This window comes from Mytilus edulis, chromosome 12, assembly GCF_963676685.1.
Source record: "Mytilus edulis chromosome 12, xbMytEdul2.2, whole genome shotgun sequence".
Taxonomy (NCBI): Eukaryota; Metazoa; Mollusca; class Bivalvia; order Mytilida; family Mytilidae; genus Mytilus; species Mytilus edulis.
Window position 1 is genome coordinate 41386508 of NC_092355.1, and position 21719 is coordinate 41408226.

General features: G+C 31.9%; 2 protein-coding genes across 2 annotated transcripts in view; both read right to left on the bottom strand.

The window, feature by feature from the left end:
* LOC139497626 (E3 ubiquitin-protein ligase TRIM71-like) overlaps window positions 1-21719 on the bottom strand; it is a 178682-nt gene that overhangs the window by 39735 nt on the left and 117228 nt on the right. The gene's annotated exons all lie outside the window — the stretch shown is intronic.
* LOC139499264 (E3 ubiquitin-protein ligase TRIM71-like) lies at window positions 1368-7853 on the bottom strand. Its single transcript, XM_071287936.1, has 4 exons — window positions 7066-7853; window positions 4439-4507; window positions 1893-1922; window positions 1368-1389 (listed from the first exon to the last, which is right to left on the bottom strand). Exons 1-4 carry the CDS (start codon window positions 7830-7832, stop codon window positions 1368-1370), a joined length of 888 nt encoding a protein of 295 aa, XP_071144037.1. The 5' UTR covers window positions 7833-7853.

The following is a 21719-nucleotide window of genomic DNA, read 5'->3' on the forward strand; positions in this document are numbered from 1 at the left end:
CATTAATTATTTCCAGCTGTACATCTATATGTGCACTAACAAGATTTATTTAAACAAAAAAACTAAAAAAGTTCTTTCTATGTCGAAAAACAAAACAAAATATTGTTGAAAGAAGTGTTGAAGTCTTGTCAGCTTGGCCAGTAACTTATGTGGCATGCATTGATTGATTGATTTGTATTTAACTATACTTTCAGCAATAATGTTTTAATTCGGGATGGTCATTTTTTATTGGTGGAGGAAGGCGTAGTTTTTGCTCCTCTTTACGCTTGGCAATACGGTTGTTATACTTTAAATATGGTGTATTTTTATGTTTATTTTGGTCGTGGTTAACATCCAATGGCTTAATAATAAATCGAATAGAGAAATATGTTTTACTTAAGTGGAAATACAGGTTCTTGTTGCCTTGCAGTAAAAGTATATATACTTCTCTAATTAAACTTGAACTTGCTACTTACATACTGAAAAAGAAGGAATTATAGCATAAGTTGTTTTTTACAATCATTGGTGAAATTGTACTTTTTCTGTATTGCTTTGTCATCAAATCCCGAAACAGGTATCCAATTTTAAGAATTTAAGCTATATATAACAATTTATTAGGAATAAATCTACTATCTTTAAATTAAGATTATTAATGTTTGTGTTTAAGTAGGATTCCAAAATGTCTTTAATAAACCTCAGTCTATAACTATATACAAAATTGTTAACACACAAAACAAAAGACGTTGTAATACCCTAAAAGGTCTGTATGCATGTCAAACCACAGTGCAAGCAGATAAATGCATTTAAATATCTGTATATGCTTTTTGGTTAGGGATGTCAATTCGGATAACTCGTTGGTCTTATCACGCGATACTCGAGTACTCGATTGGGATTTCAAAACTATGTACTTAAAATTTTGTTGTTTGTTGTTCAACGGACTACAAACCACCTATATAAGTATCTGAAAAGGGGAATATCAAACCAAAAATAAAAAAATGCTTATAACCTTTAAGCACTCATTAAAAAAAACAATAATAAAAGCAATATGAATAATACGGATATTTTCCCTCAGAGTCAGTGCACAATTTCGGCTGGAAATGGCTGAATTAGGTAGAATCGTGAAAAATATCTCACTGTTAACGTGCTTAAATAATTGTTTTAGAAAATATTATAAAAGTTTGAATTTCCAACCCCGATTGACAGGACCTTGATCTTGATCGCAAATGGTGCTGTTAAGGACGTCTCTAACAGTCGTGAACTTGTGACCCCGCCTAAGCCATGTTTTGTGTAAAGTGTTCGCCCCAGTATATATAGTCTACGTATTTAAGTACAATAAAATATAAAGTATTAGGAAAAAAAGTATTTACTAGTATTAGTAATCAATGATGCTAATTTAAATCAATGGAACATCTGTAAGAATGATCAGAATGATCAATTCAATATGAAGAAGACAGCAATATTTTAACAGGGAACCGATTAGTTGAGTATGGTTTTTAGTATTCGATACTCTGTACAATTGATCAATAATCTAATTTTCGAGTATTGTTGACGTCCCTACATTATTTTGATCACTAAATTTAGTTTAAGTTCTGGATGTTCTAAGTGTATTTTGGAAAGTTTAACACTGGAACACCACAAGTGTTTCTTATTTTTTATAAAAATTTGACACATAATACATTATGCTTGTTATACTAATGTACATTTTCTACTGGTCTAAAGCAGGATGAAGATTTATAAGGACGTAAACAAATCACAACATAAATATTGATGCGGCAATAAACTATAGATATTAAAATGCAGAGGCGAAATTGCGGCTCGTAAAAAGAAGACACAGTTGGTTCACATTTTTTAGTAAAAATAGCATTTACTCTTCTATTCGTATATGCTTGCAGAAATAATAATAGTATACTTACGTATAGTTGTTAGGTTGAATACGTTCTTTCCTTAAAAGATAATAAATATATATCACATGTGATAAGGAAAAATAGTGCATCCATCTGTATTTCTTATCCTTGGGTTTTTGTTGCATTCGAATTACTCTTGTCTTCATTCATAATGTTCTATGTGATACTTCATTGCTTTTAACTAATTTTGAACCAAATATAAAAAAGAAGATGTGGTATGATTGCCAATGAGACAACTGTCCACAAGAGACCAAAATGACACAGAAATTAACAATTATAGGTCATCGTACGTTACAGTGACAATCATAGCAAAACATAAATAACATTTTATAAAGGGCATGCCCGACGAGCTAATACTTTGTGTGTTTCTTTGTTGCTTATGACGTGGCTCTGTACTTACGCATCCTCTCATTGTGTTATTGTGTCATGGTAATTTTTCGTTTATATATTTGTTTGCTTTTATAGTGATTAAGCTAATAACACGATGTTTACTGCTGTACCTCTATTTTTGACATATGTAAATACCAAAGAACTGAACTGCAGCATATGCATTTTATGATGCTCTCGATGACCAACCATTAAACTCAAGTTTTAACAAAACAGCGCATGAAATAGCAATATTCCTGTTTTTAAAATAGAACAAACTCAAACTTCAAAGTTTTCCGAAACCTGTTAATAGACTACTTAATTAATTGAATACCAATCAAAATTCACCCTGAATATAAAATATCAAGTTTAACGTCTGTCTTCTTTGTTTTAAATATGATATTCTATAAAACATACTTTTGATTTTTCAATGGACACTGCTTATTATTTAAAAACAGATCTAATTGAGATTAAATTGTATCGTACTGTATCTAAGGGATGTAAGGTGTAACATATATCAATTGATGTGAAACAAACTTTATCAGCGTTTAGCTAATACATGTATTATGTCCCGTCTTGTTGTCGGGAACCTAGCGAATAAATTCCAACCCTCTCATCATTAATGCAAATATAAAAACTCGCAAAACAAAAACGAAATTGTGAAAATACAGAGAAAATATATTAAAAAAAAGATGTGGTATGATTTCCAACGAGAAAACTCTCCACAAGAGACCAAATGACACAGAAAGTAACAACTATGGGTAACCGTATGGCCTTCAACAATGATCAAACCGCATAGTCAGCTATAAAAGACCCAGATATGACAAATGTAAAACAATTCAAACAAGAAAACTAACGGCCTAATGTATGTTCAGAAAAATATTTTAAACAATTATGTATTACATCAACAAACGACAACCACCGAATGACAGGCACATTCAAACAGAATGTGGCGGGGTTAAACAGGTTAGCGGGATCCCCCATAACCTGGGACAGTTGTGTTATAGTACAACTTAAGAACAAACTATAAAAATCAGTTGAAAAAGACTTAACTCATCAGATGAAAACAAATATAAATACATCTAACAAAAACACAGAGTGACGTGGCCGGGTACTGTATATCTCAACAACAAAAACACACTGAGTAAAGGTCTGAGGGTACTCGCAGGTACATGTAATGAAAGCTAGCTCAAACCCGCTAACAACTAATAAAAAAGATGTGCATCGAATGAAATTTGCAAAATTTGAGAGTAGTATGTAATTCATGTGTAAGACTTTTCTTATTGTTCATGTTGAAAATTATGTGCTTTATCATTTTTACGGATGTATTTTCTAAAAAAAAACGCAATCATTTTGCTTGATTCTTTTTTTTTTGCTACATGAAGGGATTTAACTCAAATGAAGTGATTTTTATATCAGAATCAGTCATGAATTTACCTTTTGAAAATTGAAGCAAGAAAACAAGTCCGGTGACCCAATTTTTTTCTTAATCTAAAAGCATTTTAGAAGAGCTATCGCATTTTATCTTAAAATTCCATAATGTAAGTTTTCTGTTTATCACACAAAATTGGATTTTCCGTGTATACTAATCTGACAATTTTGCTCAACCTGTAGTGTGCAAAAAAGTTTTTTTTATATATATTTTAGAAAAAAAGAATGATAAAAACTACATTTGGACAAATTATTAAACTCTATGGATTTAAATTAAGACACGCTATCCATCTTAAGCTACACAAATGTCTAATCGATCGCTTATATTGAGAACACAGCTAATACTGTAAACCAACATATTTTAAAATGCAATTGAATTTCTCTGGGACAAAAACAAGGCGAGAAAATGCAGTTCAGAATCGTCTCTTGAATAACTTTACAAAGTCTATAAGTTTGCCACGACATCAAATGGAACGGCTTAAAAACAAATGTGCCGAAATTAATTTGTCTACCCCTCATGTATTTGCAAACATGCACTCAATAAACGCATTATATCAAAAAACAGATTCCTGTACATTAATGCTAAACATTATGATGTAATTGACTACAGTAATATATATTACAAGATATTATTCTGTCTATTGTGTTTGATACCAGTCTCATTCAAGTATTTATTAATTGTTTAAGCCTTTATGTATCTAAAGGGTATGGACCATAGTCACAATTAATAATCTATTTAATTTTCTTTCAGTTCTTACCCACATTTTGAACATCTAAAAAGATATCCATGTTGTTGATATTCCTTTTCCTTGACTGGTAAACATCCACTAAAATGAAAAAGATTGTTTCACCATTTTCGAAATGACAATAAATGTCTTCAAAAACTTCTTCTTGTCAATTTCTGTTTGAATGTATAGGAAATATGTTTATTAGATTTATTTTAACAATTATATATTTGTTTTCAATAAATACAAAACCCCCTTTTTTTTTAAAAAGATACAGATCTAGACTTATGTATGATATTTTTTACCAATGAAAGTAGAATGAAGAAAAGATAAAAAAATCTCTGAGATATTATAATATATGCTGGATATGAAAATAAAATGTTAAGGTTTTTTTCACACAACTAATTCCTTATTTAAATATTAAAAAATGAGATACGGACTCGTGTATGACTTTTATTACCAATGAAAGTAGAATATTGTTGTAACGTTAACAAAACTATGAGTTGTTATGACGTATGGGTGGATATATAAGTATAAGGTGTATTATTTTATTTTTTCACATTTTATAGTTAATAATGAATTATTGTGGTGATGAAACGACTTGCGAGAAGTCAAACTGTGTCTTTAATTTTATTGGAGACTCTTGTTCTCATTGAACATGCTTCACGTTTTTCAATTTTAGTTTGTGAAAATAGCATATCTATACCATGTATACTGAGATCTACAAATATTAGTAACATACATGATTTTCTACTTCGGTTTACTAATGTCTTTAGACAGATTTGTTCTTCATTTTTTAATTAAAAGTATGATTAATTGATTTAAATCTCCAACAGTTTTGAAACCCAGGGTATTACTAGATTTCTTTCACTTGACTGGGTGGGGTTTAAGAAGTTCGCTTATTTAAGACCAGTCTATCTATCGACAGGAGATTCGGGATAAACTCATCAATGAAGTGTGCAGTTATTCTCCCATATCATACACTCAGTTCTTTTGTATATGTGTTTGGTGACACTGATGGGTGATAAGAATTCAATAATAATTATAACGGCAATCATCCTTATCACACACATCTTCAAATAGACTGTCCTTATGCAAATTAAACCATAAGCTCCGCCCGATCAGTTGAAATAACATTAGTAATACTTGTGTATACGAAATGCGCAACTGACGAACTAAAGCAGTTATCCTGATATGTATTTGATGTGACGCTTTGAAGAAAGATTAATATACAGCTTAAAAAAGATTTGCACGAAAGAAACAAGACTACATAATTGAAAATAAGAGACGAAACCTAAAAATTGATGAATTGTCATGAAATAAAAAATTGTTTTACTCTTGATAACGCTTGAGTCCGTTTCGATTCAAGGTAGAAACACCTGATAATTTTAGAAGGCAATCAAATGTCATAGAGAAAACAATTAAAATCGAAATAATAATCCTTTGTTCATTTGTTTTTGAAAGATATTTCAGTATTCATCGTAATGATCGTAAATTACTGCCTTTAGATAAATAGTTCATACTGTCAATATCAAGAATGACTTGTTGATTGGAAATCTCTGGACCAAGACATTCCGGTCTTTTTCTTAAAGCTTAACTTAATGGTTTTCACTTAGAAGTAGTTTAACACTTTGAATAATTTGAAAATACTTTTTTCGGTAATTCAGGGATTTATAGAAACAATAATAATCAATTATGTGATCATTTTTATAAATTTTCTGTTACAAAACTTTGAATTTTTTGAAAAACTAAGGATTTTCTTATCCCAGGAATAGATTACCTTCGCTGTATTTGGCACAACGTTTTGGAATTTTGGGTCCTCAATGCTCTTTAACTTTGTACTTGTTTGGCTTTACAACTATTTTGATCTGAGTGTCACTGATGAGTCTTATGTAGACGAAACGCGCGTCTGGAGTAATAAATTATAATCCTGGTAACTTTGATAACTATTTACACCACTGGGTCGATGCCACTGCTTGTGGACGTTTCGTCCCCGAGGGTATCACCAGCCCAGTAGTCAGCACTTCGGTGTTGACATGAATATCAATTATGAGATCATTTCTATAAATTTTCTGTACAAAACTTTGATTTTTTTCAAAAAACTAAGGATTTTCTTATCCCAGGAATAGATTAGCTTAGCCGTATTTGGCACAACGTTTTGGAATTTTGGGTCCTCAATGCTCTTCAACTTTGTACTTGTTTGGCTTTACAACTATTTTGATCTGAGTGTCACTGATGAGTCTTATAAAGACGAAACGCGCGCGCGCGTCTGGCGTAATAAATTATAATCCTGGTAACTTTGTTACTATTTACACCACTGGGTCGATGTCACTGCTGGTGGACGTTTCGTCCCCGAGGGTATCACCAGCACAGTAGTCAGCACTTCGGTGTTGACATGAATATCAATTATGTGATCATTTTTATAAATTTTCTGTTACAAAACTTTGAATTTTTTGAAAAACTAAGGATTTTCTTATCCCAGGAATAGATTACCTTAGCCGTATTTGGCATAACTTTTTGGAATTTTGGGTCCTCAATGCTCTTCAACTTTGTACTTGTTTGGCTTTACAACTATTTTGATCTGAGCGTAATAAATTATAATCCTGGTACTTTGATAACTATAACTATCATTCAGAAGAAACACAAATTTTTATATTTACCTTATAGTATATGAACCGATAAGTTGCCTAATGTCATCTTCAGTTACAGTTTTGCTATCGAAGGATATCTTTGGAAACTCGGGAAGAGAGTCAATATGAAGTCTGTTGATCTCTTCTTTCATCGTATTGATCTGTTGTACCATTGATTCATCCGGTCTGGTTTTATCTAGATCCCGTCTTCTTTTGTCCAAGTTCTGTCCAGCAACAAGTACGGATTTAGCAGCAGATAATATATTCATCAGTTTATTTTTCTCCGTTTTGGATTGCTCTTTTACTACGGCAATCATCTGAGCTATTGATTTATCAACCATACTTTTAATCATGTTGCCTTGATCGTTGATTGCTTTTATTACAGACCCCAGAGCATTATCAAACGATATCAAGCTATCCTCAATTTTCGTTATATTTTGATTTGCTTCATTGGTCTTGTCACGAACTTGCTTTTCGTTTTCCCCTCGTAATTTAGCAATAACATCGACCAATTTAGAAAATTTATGACCATTGTGATTTCCTGTCACACAACTTGTACATACTGGTACATTGCATGTATTACACATTAAGGTGTATTCTTCTTTGTGTTGATTACATTTAGATTTACCTTCCGGGATCAGGGCGGAGGCGTGTTGAAACTGGTGGTTTGTCGATGACTTCTGTCTTTTATGCAGCGATTTACAGTTCTCACAATAATACTGCTCACAGTCTAAGCAATATTGTGATCCAGGGGCACTCATACAAATTTCACAAGTTTTAGACGCCGCCTGAGCCATTTTGTACTGGTATATAATCAAAGTTATGACGGTCACGGAGGACAGCAAATTCTAAATTAAAATCAAGAACGATAAGTATTGTTTATGAATGATCGACTTACATGGTTTTATAATATGGGGTTTTATTTTGAAGTGAGTCGTGAGCTAAAATTGATATCCGGTTATTTTGAAAAAATTAAAACGGACAAAAAGTAATCAAAATGTATATACGCCATTTAGAATATCAAAATTAATAAAAAAAAAATAAAAAAAAACACTTATTTTAAAAGAAAATATTTTTTTTATAGCATGTATAGGAGACAATATAAGCTTTGTGGCACTGCGTTTTCACTATTAAAGATTAACAATTTCTGAATTATCAACAAATATGGGTGTGAATAAAATTGAAAACACGTATGGTTCCGCAGCTTTTTTGATGGAAAAATTACACTTTATAAATGTACTCAACGGTACCGAAATTTTCAGAAATAGTATGAATGAAGCACACTCCTTGCTTCATTTTGAACAGAAAAAAAGGTGCTCGTCACATAGAGTTTCCTGCAATCTCTCGCTGTTTCTTTACACATTACTTATTTCTCATTATTTCAATTTTGTTTTCTAATCATTACCAGGGCAGCAGAAAATAAATTAACATCTACCTATTATCTTTGGTGAAAATGTAGGTGGTGCCATTTATTTCTAATTACTTTCTTTTAACCTTTAAAAACACTCACTAAGAATTTTGTTTACCAGATTGCATATTTCAAATTGATAGCGATATATTTTTTCAATGTACATTGCATTACATATTTTGCCTTGCATAAATATTTCTTCTTAAAAATGCTTTTTTTTAAATTACAGCTCCAGATGCTCTTCAGAAGCATCAGCTGAAAGTAAGGAAAGACACATACGTGACAATCCAATGTCTCTAGCTTCTCAAATTGTGTACTTAGTTGCCATCAACATATCACTCCAATTCTGTTATCTCTTTCATATTATTTAGAGTTACTTTATTAGAATAGATTTGTCTTTATACGATACATTTTGTTTTGGAGGGGGCAATTAATTGCGAATTAAAATGAAATAAATGTAAAAAATATCGTCTATACCTATGTCAATACTTTTGTGTGATAAATAAGGGGCACATATATTATTAGTGTCTACATACGAAGAAAAATTAGACACCATAATTTCCAAAACGAAAAGACAAACAGAAAAAAAAACGGAAAACCGGCAGTCAAAAAAAACAATCGAAACATTGTGTGCAGTCAACATGGTCAAGCGAATTACACCAAAGTACGATTGATCTGAATTTGGAATATTTCATATGTGAAATGCACTTGTGTAAAAATACTAATCGATTCGCATCAATTGAAAACTGTAAATTGTCTTATAATTTCAATTGTTATTTATTACTATTTGCTAGAATCATAAAACACGATAGTAGATAAAGAAAAACTACAAAAAAATGAGATATAACTATTAATTTTTTGAAAAATGTATTTTTTTATTTTACGACTTTTCTACTTTGTAACATTGTCTCGTGCAATCACACCATCATTCCATCAAATTAAAAAAAAAATGTTTTAATTGGAAAAACTATACTCACACCAGTTAATTCTAATAAATAATACCATATTTTGAAATACAAATATACATACATATTTTAAACTTAGACAAATACATTGGGAAAGTATAAACAATAAACCGAACTCCAAGGTTAATAAAAAATGGGGGAAGTAAAAAAAAAAGACAAAATCAAACGTTATACTATATCAACCAAAGTTCCATTTTATATAGAGTAAAAACCGGGATAATGCAACGACGGAATGTAAAATGTATAAATAGAACATCTTTCAAAATTTTTAATTAGGACAATTTAGTTTGACTTAGAAAGAGAGATTATTCTGATTGTGATAAGGACAATTATATGACGTTCTGTAATTTAAGTCATTGTAATTATGACAAACCAACCTGTAGATAGATATGACAAACACTACTAGATAGTACGCGTATTACAGTCATTACACATATCGTTGTGTTCAATAGTCTGTGGTCTTAATAACGGAAATGCTTCATAATCTCAACATTCTTTTCGTCCTCTTCCAATACGTACTTTCTGACCTCATACATGGATTTTTGATTGACAGCACTACGACGACCAACTATCATAGCGTTATAACTAACAAACATTATATTGCGGTCATCGGTTTGCTAATGGAAGAAAGGCAATCACGTGATATGTTACAGCAGGTTGTGACTAGCTTACAACAGAAAGTACAATCTCTTGCGCAGAAGGGTATTTCAAAGCATACAAAAATATAGTAACCGACCAATCACAAAAATACTGAACTTAGAGGAAAATCAATTCGGAAAGTCCATATTCACATGGCAAAATCAAATAACAAAACGCATCAAAAACGAATGGACAAGAACTGTCATATTTCTGACTTGGTACAGGCATTTACAAATGTAGAAAATGATGGATTGAACCTGGTTTTATAGCGCTAACCCTCTCACTTTGATGACAGTCTCATCAAAATCCGTTATATTTACATGGATGCGTTAACTAAACAGACACAATAAATAAAATAGTCAAAATATGGGTACATCAGTTATCATCGTATAACAATTTTTATATAAAAGGAACAATTTAACAGAACACAAAAACCTTTATCTACCAACACATTCATTGATTTGTGTGTCTGACGTCAGAAAATTTTATACGTCACATAAATTTGTCGTTCAATGTGCATGCAAACAATTTTAAAATTTACATAGGCAATGTTAGCATATAGGGTTAAAAAATCAAAAGTATGTAAGAATAAATATCAGAAATAGACCGAGATTGAAAATAGTCCAAAAGTTATATATAGAATTTATAAGAATCCACAAATAGTTAATTCCACTATCAGTCATCATCGTATAACAATTTTAAAAGGAAAAATTTAACAGAAAACAAAAACATCTATTTACAAACACATTCATTGATTTGAGTTTCTGACGTCAGAAAATTTAAAACGTCACATAAATTTATCGTTCAATGTGCATACACACAATTTTAAAATTTACATAGGCAATGTTAGCATATAGGGTTTAAAAATCAAAAGAATGTAAGAATAAATTTCAGAAATAGACCGAGATTGAAAATAGTCCAAAAGTTATATATAGAATTTATAAGAATCCACAAATAGTAAATTCCACTATGCGATTGAATGATTTTGACGTTTACAGTTCAACCAATTAACAGATCATTCTTTCACATTGGTTTAATTTTAATACAAACATTGACTTAATTCAGCGTATTTTTTCAGTTGCCTTCACTGCCTGGAATGAAGGTGGGAACGTTACCTCTGACAAACTGATAAAATTCAACAAAATTAAGACATCAACTGGAGTAAGTAATCTGGCAGCCATCAATTCAACGGGAAATTTTACAGTAGAGGTAGACGGGCTGTACATAATTGCGGTGACAGTCAACTCTGATACGAACGATTCAGCTTTTGAAATTTATAAAAATAATACTCCTCTATCTCCGGTTTTCATTCAAGGAAAAGTTGGCCACAATGACCAAAGTGGAACAAGTGTGGTTTCAACTATGTTACAAAGGGGAGATACAGTCAATGTAGGTTCACGTGAAACTCTTCGTGTTGAAATGGGGTGGTCAACATTATCCATTATTAAAATTTAATTTACCTAACGGATTTTCTTATCTTTATATGATGCCATGTTTCCTTCTTAGGTACATTTCCAAATATCCAATTGTTTTGCAATTTTATCTGATATTCATTGTCAAAATATATTTGAAATATACCCATTGTATGAATATCTACAGGTCTATCTTTATTTCTGGTCAAGTGCTCAATTTTCAATATTGATTAACTTTTCTAAAACAATGTAGAACGATTTCTTTAGTATAACGGTTTAAAGTCTACCTGGAAACCTTATAAGATAAGCACACACCTATCATTATGCAGTAAGCAATCCCTTTAGTAAGTGTTGTTGTAAATCGAAATTCTATAGAGTCATACTAAATGTTGACCTATGGATGTTTTTGAATATACATGTCGTTGGGTTGATTAATAAACGTATGCCACACATCATTTACTCATGTACTGATATATTCAATACTGCGTTTTCGGTATTGTTTTTAAACTTTTAAAATATAAGCATACTTATAGATACAGAATGTTAAAGACCCATGTGATCAAGCTAAGGAATCAAGAAATGATTCGAAACTTAACTTTACTTCTCTTTAGTTATCATTTATTATAAAATGTTATTCGCTAAGATGACACCATTACGTGACAGGAATACAGTACAATAAATGCAAGAGTACTTAGTCCAGAGATATACATAAATGAATAATATGATACACAATAACAACATGTAAACCACAACATGACAACGGACACACTTCCATTATTTTACGACAGTACACCAATGCAACAAACTACAACATCATAAACTGTGCGTCAAATAAGTGAATCAACGCCACAAAATCGCACACACAAGACAATACCATCATTTGTTGTTTGTTTAGAGGGGGATTGGAGATAAATGAGCACTTTACATAGCGGGTTATCGTTTTTGGATTGCTCCTAGTAATAATTTTGATGGATAAAATTGTTTATATTATCTTCAAAGATTACAAATGTGCAGTGCCAGAACAAAATTTTCGTTACTTTAGTCGTTCGTAATTGATACAGCATCGTAGTAACAGAAGTACAATTTAAGGCTATTCCATGTGACTGTTATCCCGTACTACGAAGTTACTGGTTAATTTTGGTTTCCGGACTGAATTTTGGATTGGAATCTAACTTCGATATATGGCCAAATATGATAAAGTTAACATCCTGATCTATTATACCATAACAACTCTCAACGACCAATGGCACAGTATATGAATCAATATGACAGGAATAACAGAATCTGCGAACTCAGCTATCCTAATTGATGTACTACAGATGCAACAGGAAAACATCAAAATCTACTGTACATAATAGAAAAATCCACATTGTTGCAAAGGCATTATGCACATCAGACACATTTCTGTTATACATGCATTTGATAACCAAAATAATTGTGTTAATGATAATAAATTGAGAATGGATCTTATTGTACATTATTGGTTGTAATATGATGTTATTAAGTGTTCAGACTTGGCGTAAAAACAACTTGCTCAACATTCTGACAAGGTATACACAATGAAAAAATTGACTTTTATTTTGGAATACTTAATTTGTAGTGTTAGATCACAATGGGCGCATGTAAGTTGTGCATGATGGATATAAGGAATCAAAGTTGGAAGAAATGGAACTGATAGTAAGCATAAACAAAACTGTCAGTATTTCTTCCCACCAAATGATACAAGACAAACGTAGAATCTGATGTACAATAGTTGTCGTTTGGTTAAGTAGTTCATACGTGTTTCTCATTTCTCGTTTTTATATAGTTTAGACCGTTGGTTTTCCCGTTTGAATGGTTTCTACATTACTAATTTTTGGAGGCCTTTATAGCTTGCTGTTCGATGTGAGCCCAGGCTCTGTGTTGAAGGCCGCACCTTGACCTATAATGATTTACTTTTATAAAATGTTATTTGGATGGAGAGTTGTCTCATTGGCAATCATAGTACATCTTCTTAAACTATTATATTTATTTTTTCATAGTTTGCTTCTACAGTTGTTAAAACATACCTCAGTAATAGTGATTTGAAATCTCGTTTCAGTTACTATTGTCATTATTTAAAAATATTAAAATAATTTTGATAACCACAGATAATGAGACGCAAACCCAAAGACAAGGATACATGCAAGTCAACTTAGGAGCAATATACAGTTTCAACCAATGGAAAGAATAAAGAAGTACATTAAATTGTTTAAAAGTATTATTATTTTAACCCTGCAAGATTTAGTCTTTTTTTTTTCTAATGACAATTGCATTCGGAAAATGCTTGTATTAAATCTGAAATGGGCCAGTTGTTTTATGAAATAAAATTGTGACGTAGTTGCAGCAAGTCAAAAAAAAAGGATGTCAATCAGATAAGTCAAACATTGAACATCGATTTAAGAAACAATTTGAAAGACATTCAAAAGACATGTTAGCGTGACTTTTTTCACTACGACATCATATTTGGACGTTGATTAGAGTATAACATATATACATGATATAGGGTGATTTGTGTTAAAACAAATCTACGTTGATCAATTTTGAGACAATTATTTAAATGGAGGTTGATGATTGAAGTTTTTAACAACCTTGACTGGCTATACAGCCCTTGCACGGTCGGTGGATGTGTGGAGCTGGTATGTAAATACCTGATAGTAGTCCTTTAATTGTTAATTTAATGTTGATCTTTGTCATTTTGCTTAGTTTCTTTTGTGACCTTTTCTAACTTCATACTCGGACTTCTCTTTGACAGTTTTGTTCATGTGCATATTGCTGTGTACTCTTTAATTCCTTATAAGTTAGAGGTATAAAGTGAGGCACTAGATCTATTAAAAAAACATGTTAGCGTCGCTGCATTTTTGAGAATCTCAAGATGGGAATATCAAGCTTTTGTTAGCTATATAGTTAATATGTGTATGTTCTTGTTTGTGTGTTTGTTATTTCGGTTTATTTATATGTACTATAGTTTATTGAGGCGTCTATTTCGCTGACCTGATAAACATTATTGCACAATTTAGTCATTTTGTCTCTAAATGTAGACAACTTTACAGTAAGTCCTTTGGAGGTTGGATTGGTACAGCTGGTTGCGTTTTTAGTCATAGATGCATGATTTGTTTGATTTTTATTAATTTTGAGCTACCTGTCAGTAACTGTGAGTTTTCTCAGAATATAGTTATTATCAGCTGATATTTTGATGTAGGAATGTTAAATACCCTGTTACGCCAGGTCAGCGTTTTATGTTGTCTATATTTCTGCGTTGTGTTGATCTGATGAGTTAAACACTTTTCAACTGCTTTTTAGCTCACCTGTCTCAAAAGGGCCAAATAACTTTTCTCTTCATTTGGCGTCCAACGTCAGTCGTCGTCCGTTATTTGTTACAAAAATCTTCTCCTCTGAAACTACTGAAATTAATCAAATTAAACCGAACTTGCCTAAATCATTTTTAGGATACACCCGAGGATTCTGCCCATCAACCAAGGTGGCCACTATGGCCTAAAAAACCATGGGGGTAAAATGCAGTTTTTGGCTTATTTCTCTGAAAATAAAGCATCAAAATTTATCTGCCCTTGTATTTATAGACGCATTTGAAAACCTGCTGTTAGGTTACTACCCCTGGATGGGTAGTTTTTAATTTGGCAGTTTTGTTATTATTATATTGAATATTATTACAGTGAGAGATAAACTGTAAACAGCAATTGTGTTCCGCAAAGTAAGATCTACAAATAAATCAATTTGACAAAAATGATCAATTGACCTCTTAATGAGTTTTTGCCCTTTATAGTAAATGTTTAACAGTGTTTTGTTAATTTTTTAAATCTTTTACATAAATCTTCTCCTCTGAAACTACCAAGACAAAATTAACCCATCTTGGCCACAACCATCATTTGGGTGTTTAGTTTAAAAATATGTCCAATGACTCTGCCGTCCAATGCAATCAACATGGCTGACATGGCTTGAAAGAAAGCATTGGGATAAAGTACAAGTTTTGTCTACCGGTATTATTTTTTCAACCGTTATAAATAGAAAAAATCTGAAAGGAGCAAAAATGTTCAGATTAATGAGCTCTTCCATCTGTCCGTACAAGTCAAAACTGTTGGACAATTTATTTGAGGAGTTATATTGACCATTAATGACAAATTTTTACATTTTATTTCATTTTTGGCTAATAAAATGTATCATGAAAACTATAATATTTAGAGGGAAACATCTTTATCCCGTTAATCCTTACATGATTTATTTTATACTAGATAAATAAACACTTTAAATCACAAAAGTGATTAGCAAGGCAAGATCTATTTATAAGAAAATGTTTGCCGACACAGTTAGTAGACTGTCACTCTTCACAGGATTGGTTGCCCTTAAATGACGATTATTTTTACCCTCCTTTGTTTTTAAAAAAAAACTAAAGAAGATAGAATCAAACCAAAACAGACTTAAAAGATCAGCAATACAAGACCCCAAAAAAATACAGATTTATGTCATGAAGTCCATTTTCATCTACATTGTGTGAATGCATCCTTTGCTTGCATAACACATAGATCTAGGTGAGTGACACCGGCTCTATAGAGCCTCTAGTTATAGGTTTTCATTATGCCCTACTGATCCACCACTGTCCAAGGTTAGGTGAGGTTTAGTACATTTAAACAAGTTTAACCTCGCCACATCCTAGTTAGGAACATGTAATTAAGTGGTTGTCGTTTGTTGCTGCATATAATGTTTATTTTACGTTGATTATTGTGACATATATCAGGCCGTAATTTTTCTCGTGTGGATTGATTTTACATGTGTCACGAAGGCCGAACGATGATCAATGTCAATTTAGTCACTGGTGGTTATGTTGTATCATTGGCAGTCATACTACATCTTCTTAACTTGATATAAATTTAAGGGACTAGTTGAAGATTGCTTCTGGGTGCAGATTTTTCTCGCCTTGGTGTCATTGAGCTGTTTCTGCTCTTTAGTCAGTTTGTTGTCTCCTCGATACATTCCCTTATTCCTTTCTCATTTTTTTTATATTTGTGAAAACTGATCTGAATTTATGCAACTTTGTTTTCTTTATCCATTCAAGTAGAATATTGAAAAAAAAAAATTAATTATTATGGTATTGAAGTAACAAATATGACGTCAATCTACCTCTTTAATTTCGTAGTAAACTAATATGCTCCTTAACCATGTTTAACTATTTCAACTTTGATTTGTGAAAATAGAAATCTATACTGAACTCTAAAACTGTTTGAAACATGTTTTGATACTTCTGGTCATAGATGGCTTTAGTCAGATCAGCCAATTCATTATTGAACTTTTGATGGCCAATGGTTTTAAATTGTGATTGATTGATTTAATCCTCCGTTTGTTCTGAACCGAGGGTATTTGTGTATACGAAATGCTCATGAAATAAATACTCGTATTACCCTTGACAACGGTCCGTGTATATTTGCGTCCATTCGTTTTTCATTTTGAAATATCAAAAACAAAAAACAAAAAAACGGAAGTATATTCATTTTTCGTTTTTGATTTCTCGAAAACCAAAAAGGAAAACCAAAAGTGTTTTCATTTTTCGTTTTTGATTTCTAGAAAACCAAAATAAAAAACAAAAGTGTTTTCGTTTTTCGTTTTTAATTTCTCTTAAACAAAAACGGAAAATGAAAGTGTTTTCATTTTTTGTTTTAGATTTCTCTAAAACCAAAATGAAAATCAAAAGTGTTTCCGTTTTTTGTTTTGGATTTTACTAAAGAAGAGTTTTGTATTTAATTTTAATTATATCTCGATTTGTAATGTAAAATGTTTTCCTTTTTTGTTTCACAGTCATTGATAGTAAATATATTGCCAATGTAAACACCGCGGTGTTCTTTCAACATAATGTAGACAAAATAGACTGCATGACTTCTGAATTGAACTACGGTGATAAAATAATCAAAGACTTTCAAATTACCTTGTTTATATCTTTGATAAAGAATACATTATTATATTTAAATATTAAACGAATCACAAATTTAAATTGTACAATATAATAATATATAAAGATGGTACAAATAATTAGATTGATGACAACATCACACTAACAAGGGAGGTTACTACTAAAAAACTGACAAAAAAAACTAGCCCGGTCGTTAAAGTATACATGCACAGCGGTTGTCAGATCAATACTACTTTAATCGAAGAAAATGTCGACGAATGCAAAAATCTTTAACAATCTGAACAATAAGGGTGCGTGAACTTTACTTTTAAGTTTAGAAAGGTTGATCTAAGATTATTAAAATTGATGACCAAGGTCCATCTGCATTTTACGAACAATTTTGCTGGATCAATAGATTAAAAAACAAATTTCCGCAATTTCACAATTTAAACTGGGATAAGCATTCAATTATTTTGCCATTCGGAGCCTATTCGGTATAAGTTTTGCTTATTTGTGAAGGCTATATATGGTGACTTTATAACTAGGGCTAGGGCGTTGATGGGGGATTATGGAATTGAGAATAGTGGACATACAAATATAAATAATGGACCAAGAAATAAATAAAATAGCGAGAATATTGGTGTTATAAAATATAAAGAGAAGAGGATAATTGGCAAACAGTATAAAGAATAGAGAAATATGGTAGGTAGCTGAGGTCTACAGTAGAAAAAATACAGGGTGTTGTTCTGCTTAGTGTTTTTTTTCTAAAGTAGGTCTAAAGTTGAGGTCGGATACCCTACCAAACCCAACCGTTACAGTTAATAAAAATATTCTGCGGCAATACTTTTATCTGCACTAGGAGAAAACGTAAGCTAGAGATCTATGGCCCACAAAATTACAAGTTAATGTACAGCACGGATTAATTTTTTTAAGCTTATAAATAATTTCCTTGCCCACCATACTTTGAATACAAAAAGTAAACTTTTCGTCAAATCATGATTAAGCGAATTCTACTAGTTCAGATGTCGAATGTTTTGTAAAAACAGTTTTGTGTGGCAAAAAAAAAAAGTTAATGCACGAGTGCAACTTTCTTTTCTTCTAATGCAGAACAATTATTCTTTTTCATGAACTATTTGACAGGATGCCGAGAATATTGAAACCTTTATCACACAATAGTGCAATTTTGTCATCATTTTATAAAAAATCATAATTATTTATGATTCTATAAACCCACAAAAATGTTTAAAATTTAAAATGTAAATGAAAATTTAAAATTCATTGAATAGTGTCTTTGGTTGCTTAATTATATATTAAAAAATGATGATATAGTGGTTATATATATATATATATTAATAAAAACATTTGAAGTACGTTTGAGTCTTATGTAACATTTTTGTTTATATAAATATTTGAAAACTGGCTGCTACCGACTGACTGCTTGAGCCTGGTCTCACAAACTCCGCATTTTCATTACAGCCGATTGCATTGAGTGTGTAGACAAACGTTATATCTTTGGTTAGCTTGCTTGTAGCTGAACCGTGAAGTAATTATTAGGTAAGGTATACTACCCTCCTGTAGAAGTAGCCTAGTTATACAGACAGATTAATTGGTTATCTGTCGGACTAGTCTACTCTTAAAGGAGGGTAGTTTACCTAACCTAATAATGCAAGCAATCTAACCAAGGATATTACCTTTGCCTACACACTCAATGCAATCGGCTGTAACGCTTAACATTAGAGGTTGCAACACCTTGCCAAATTATTGGGTTCCAATAAACGTGTGGAAAATTATTGTAATCAGACGGCTTGGGTGACCCTTATTAACCTGAACGATTTGATTGGCCAATAACTGTTTTAACACATGACGCCATCGATTAATTTACGTGCATGAACGTTTTAGAAATATGCAAACGATATTCCGCGATCCACGGCTCCTAGTAATGTTTCTTGTAGAGTAAAGAAAGGTGAAAACACGCCTTGATGTAGTAAGAGGTTGGTAAGTTTTAAGTAATTATGTTTTTTTTAATATTTGGATTCTTCCTAAATTGTTACATTATTTGTGATTTAATTGTAATTTTTTTCTATCGTTTCTGTTAAATTTATTCATATTTTTTTTTTTGCAATCAGTGACGATTAATACTCAGAGATATTGTACTTTCAAATCGGTGTTATTGAGTAAAGATTAAAATATTGAAAACAACACGTTATTAATTTCTTGCGTCCGAAGCGCTTTTCTGGATTTACCTTCATCAGGAACGCTCAAAGCCAAACATTTGAAATCCGAAGATGTATAAGTACCGAAACCGTTGAAGAGCTGTATGTCAAAAATACCTAAAATAAATAGCCAAATTCATCTAAAGCCAACTTTGCCTGAGGGAGTTGAAACCTTAGTTTCTTAATAATTTATAAATTTATAAACGGACAAATTTTAGTAAAGTTTGTTAAATCATGTCAGTACCGAAATACTGACTACTGAGCTGATGATACCCTCGGGGACTGATAGTCCACCAGCAGAGGTATCGACCCAGTGATGTAAAATATTGAAAACAACACGTTATTAATTTCTTGTGTCCAAAGCGCTTTTCTGGATTTACCTTCATCAGGAACGCTCAAAGCCAAACATTTGAAATCCGAAGATGTATAAGTACCGAAACCGTTGAAGAGCTGTATGTCAAAAATACCTAAAATAAATAGCCAAATTCATCTAAAGCCAACTTTGCCTGAGGGAGTTGAAACCTTAGTTTCTTAATAATTTATAAATTTATAAACGGACAAATTTTAGTAAAGTTTGTTAAATCATGTCAGTACCGAAATACTGACTACTGAGCTGATGATACCCTCGGGGACTGATAGTCCACCAGCAGAGGTATCGACCCAGTGATGTAAAATATTGAAAACAACACGTTATTAACTTCTTGCGTCCGAAGCGCTTTTCTGGATTTACCTTCATCAGGAACGCTCAAAGCCAAACATTTGAAATCCGAAGATGTATAAGTACCGAAACCGTTGAAGAGCTGTATGTCAAAAATACCTAAAATAAATAGCCAAATTCATCTAAAGCCAACTTTGCCTGAGGGAGTTGAAACCTTAGTTTCTTAATAATTTATAAATTTATAAACGGACAAATTTTAGTAAAGTTTGTTAAATCATGTCAGTACCGAAATACTGACTACTGAGCTGATGATACCCTCGGGGACTGATAGTCCACCAGCAGAGGTATCGACCCAGTGATGTAAAATATTAACTGCTTTTCTTTCCTTAATAGTATGCTTAGAGGAAGATGAACAGAGGAAGATGTTAGTACATAAATTTAAAATGTTAAATTAACAGACACAACGATTATCTTTTCAATCTTTAACCCCGACCCCAAATTTAAATTCGATACCCAAATGGTCCCTTTATAGGAATAAATATGCCAAAAATCGTAATGAATTTCATTGAGTCTAAAACTTATTCAAATCAGATTTCATGTATTTGAATATTCTTAAGTACATGATTTCTTTTGGGGAATTACAGAAAATCGTTATTATCTGTTCTGACTTTAAAACACTGATTTAAGAATTGCATTGTGTAGCCGACTATACCGTATGTTTTTTTTTTCTCATTGTTGAAGGTTATATGGTTGCCTACATATAATTGCTTACATCCACAACGTTTGAACTTTTGGGGATAGTTGACTCAATTGCAATCATACCACATCAAAAAGTTGAGAGGGGGTTGGGGGGGGGGGGGGGGGGTGGAGGAACTTGTATTTCTTTTGAAAGTTTAAATGTTTTCCTCTCAAGTCACCCAGTTTGAATTGGATATTTTGACATTTTGCTGTGCTCTTGGATTTATGTTAAGAGCCCCACAGAGCCCCTGGTCTGTTGGTGGGTAAGCTTTGGATGTCTTTTTGAATATTGCATACGGTGATTTGGTGATATCTTCATACCATGCAAGTCCCATTACTTTATATAGACAGCTTATCAGTCATCCTGATCTATCAAAATAGATCTCCTGGCCTTTGTATAGTCAGACGAGAAACAAGATATAAACTGACTTAGCTTGGTATATACATATATATTTAATATTCTCATATACATTCAAGTCAAATTAATATTTTAAAACAACATAAAAATAACAAGCTTTTTTCTTTGTTCTGCGGCGACGTTAACAAAACACCAATTAAGTTATCGATCTTTATGACTATGGCTTCAGTATTAAAAGATCATGTTCTTCTTGTCTTAGACTTAATAAGACTTCAAGTTGGAATAGATCTACGAAGACTAAAGAACGGTCATGTAAGGTTTGGAAATTGTACATGCCCACCGATGTCTAGATATTGTTCGAAACATGTTTTAAGAA

Excerpts from the sequence above, each read along its gene's own strand:
- LOC139499264 (XM_071287936.1), bottom strand. The coding sequence starts at position 7,832 with ATGGCTCAGGCGGCGTCTAAAACTTGTGAAATTTGTATGAGTGCCCCT. Across the intron at positions 1,923-4,438 it reads TTTAGATGTTCAAAATGTGG|GAAAGAACGTATTCAACCTA; the intron begins GTAAGAACTGAA and ends TTATCTTTTAAG. Across the intron at positions 1,390-1,892 it reads ATTCAACCTAACAACTATAC|ATGTTCCATTGATTTAAATT; the intron begins GTAAGTATACTA and ends TCATTCTTACAG.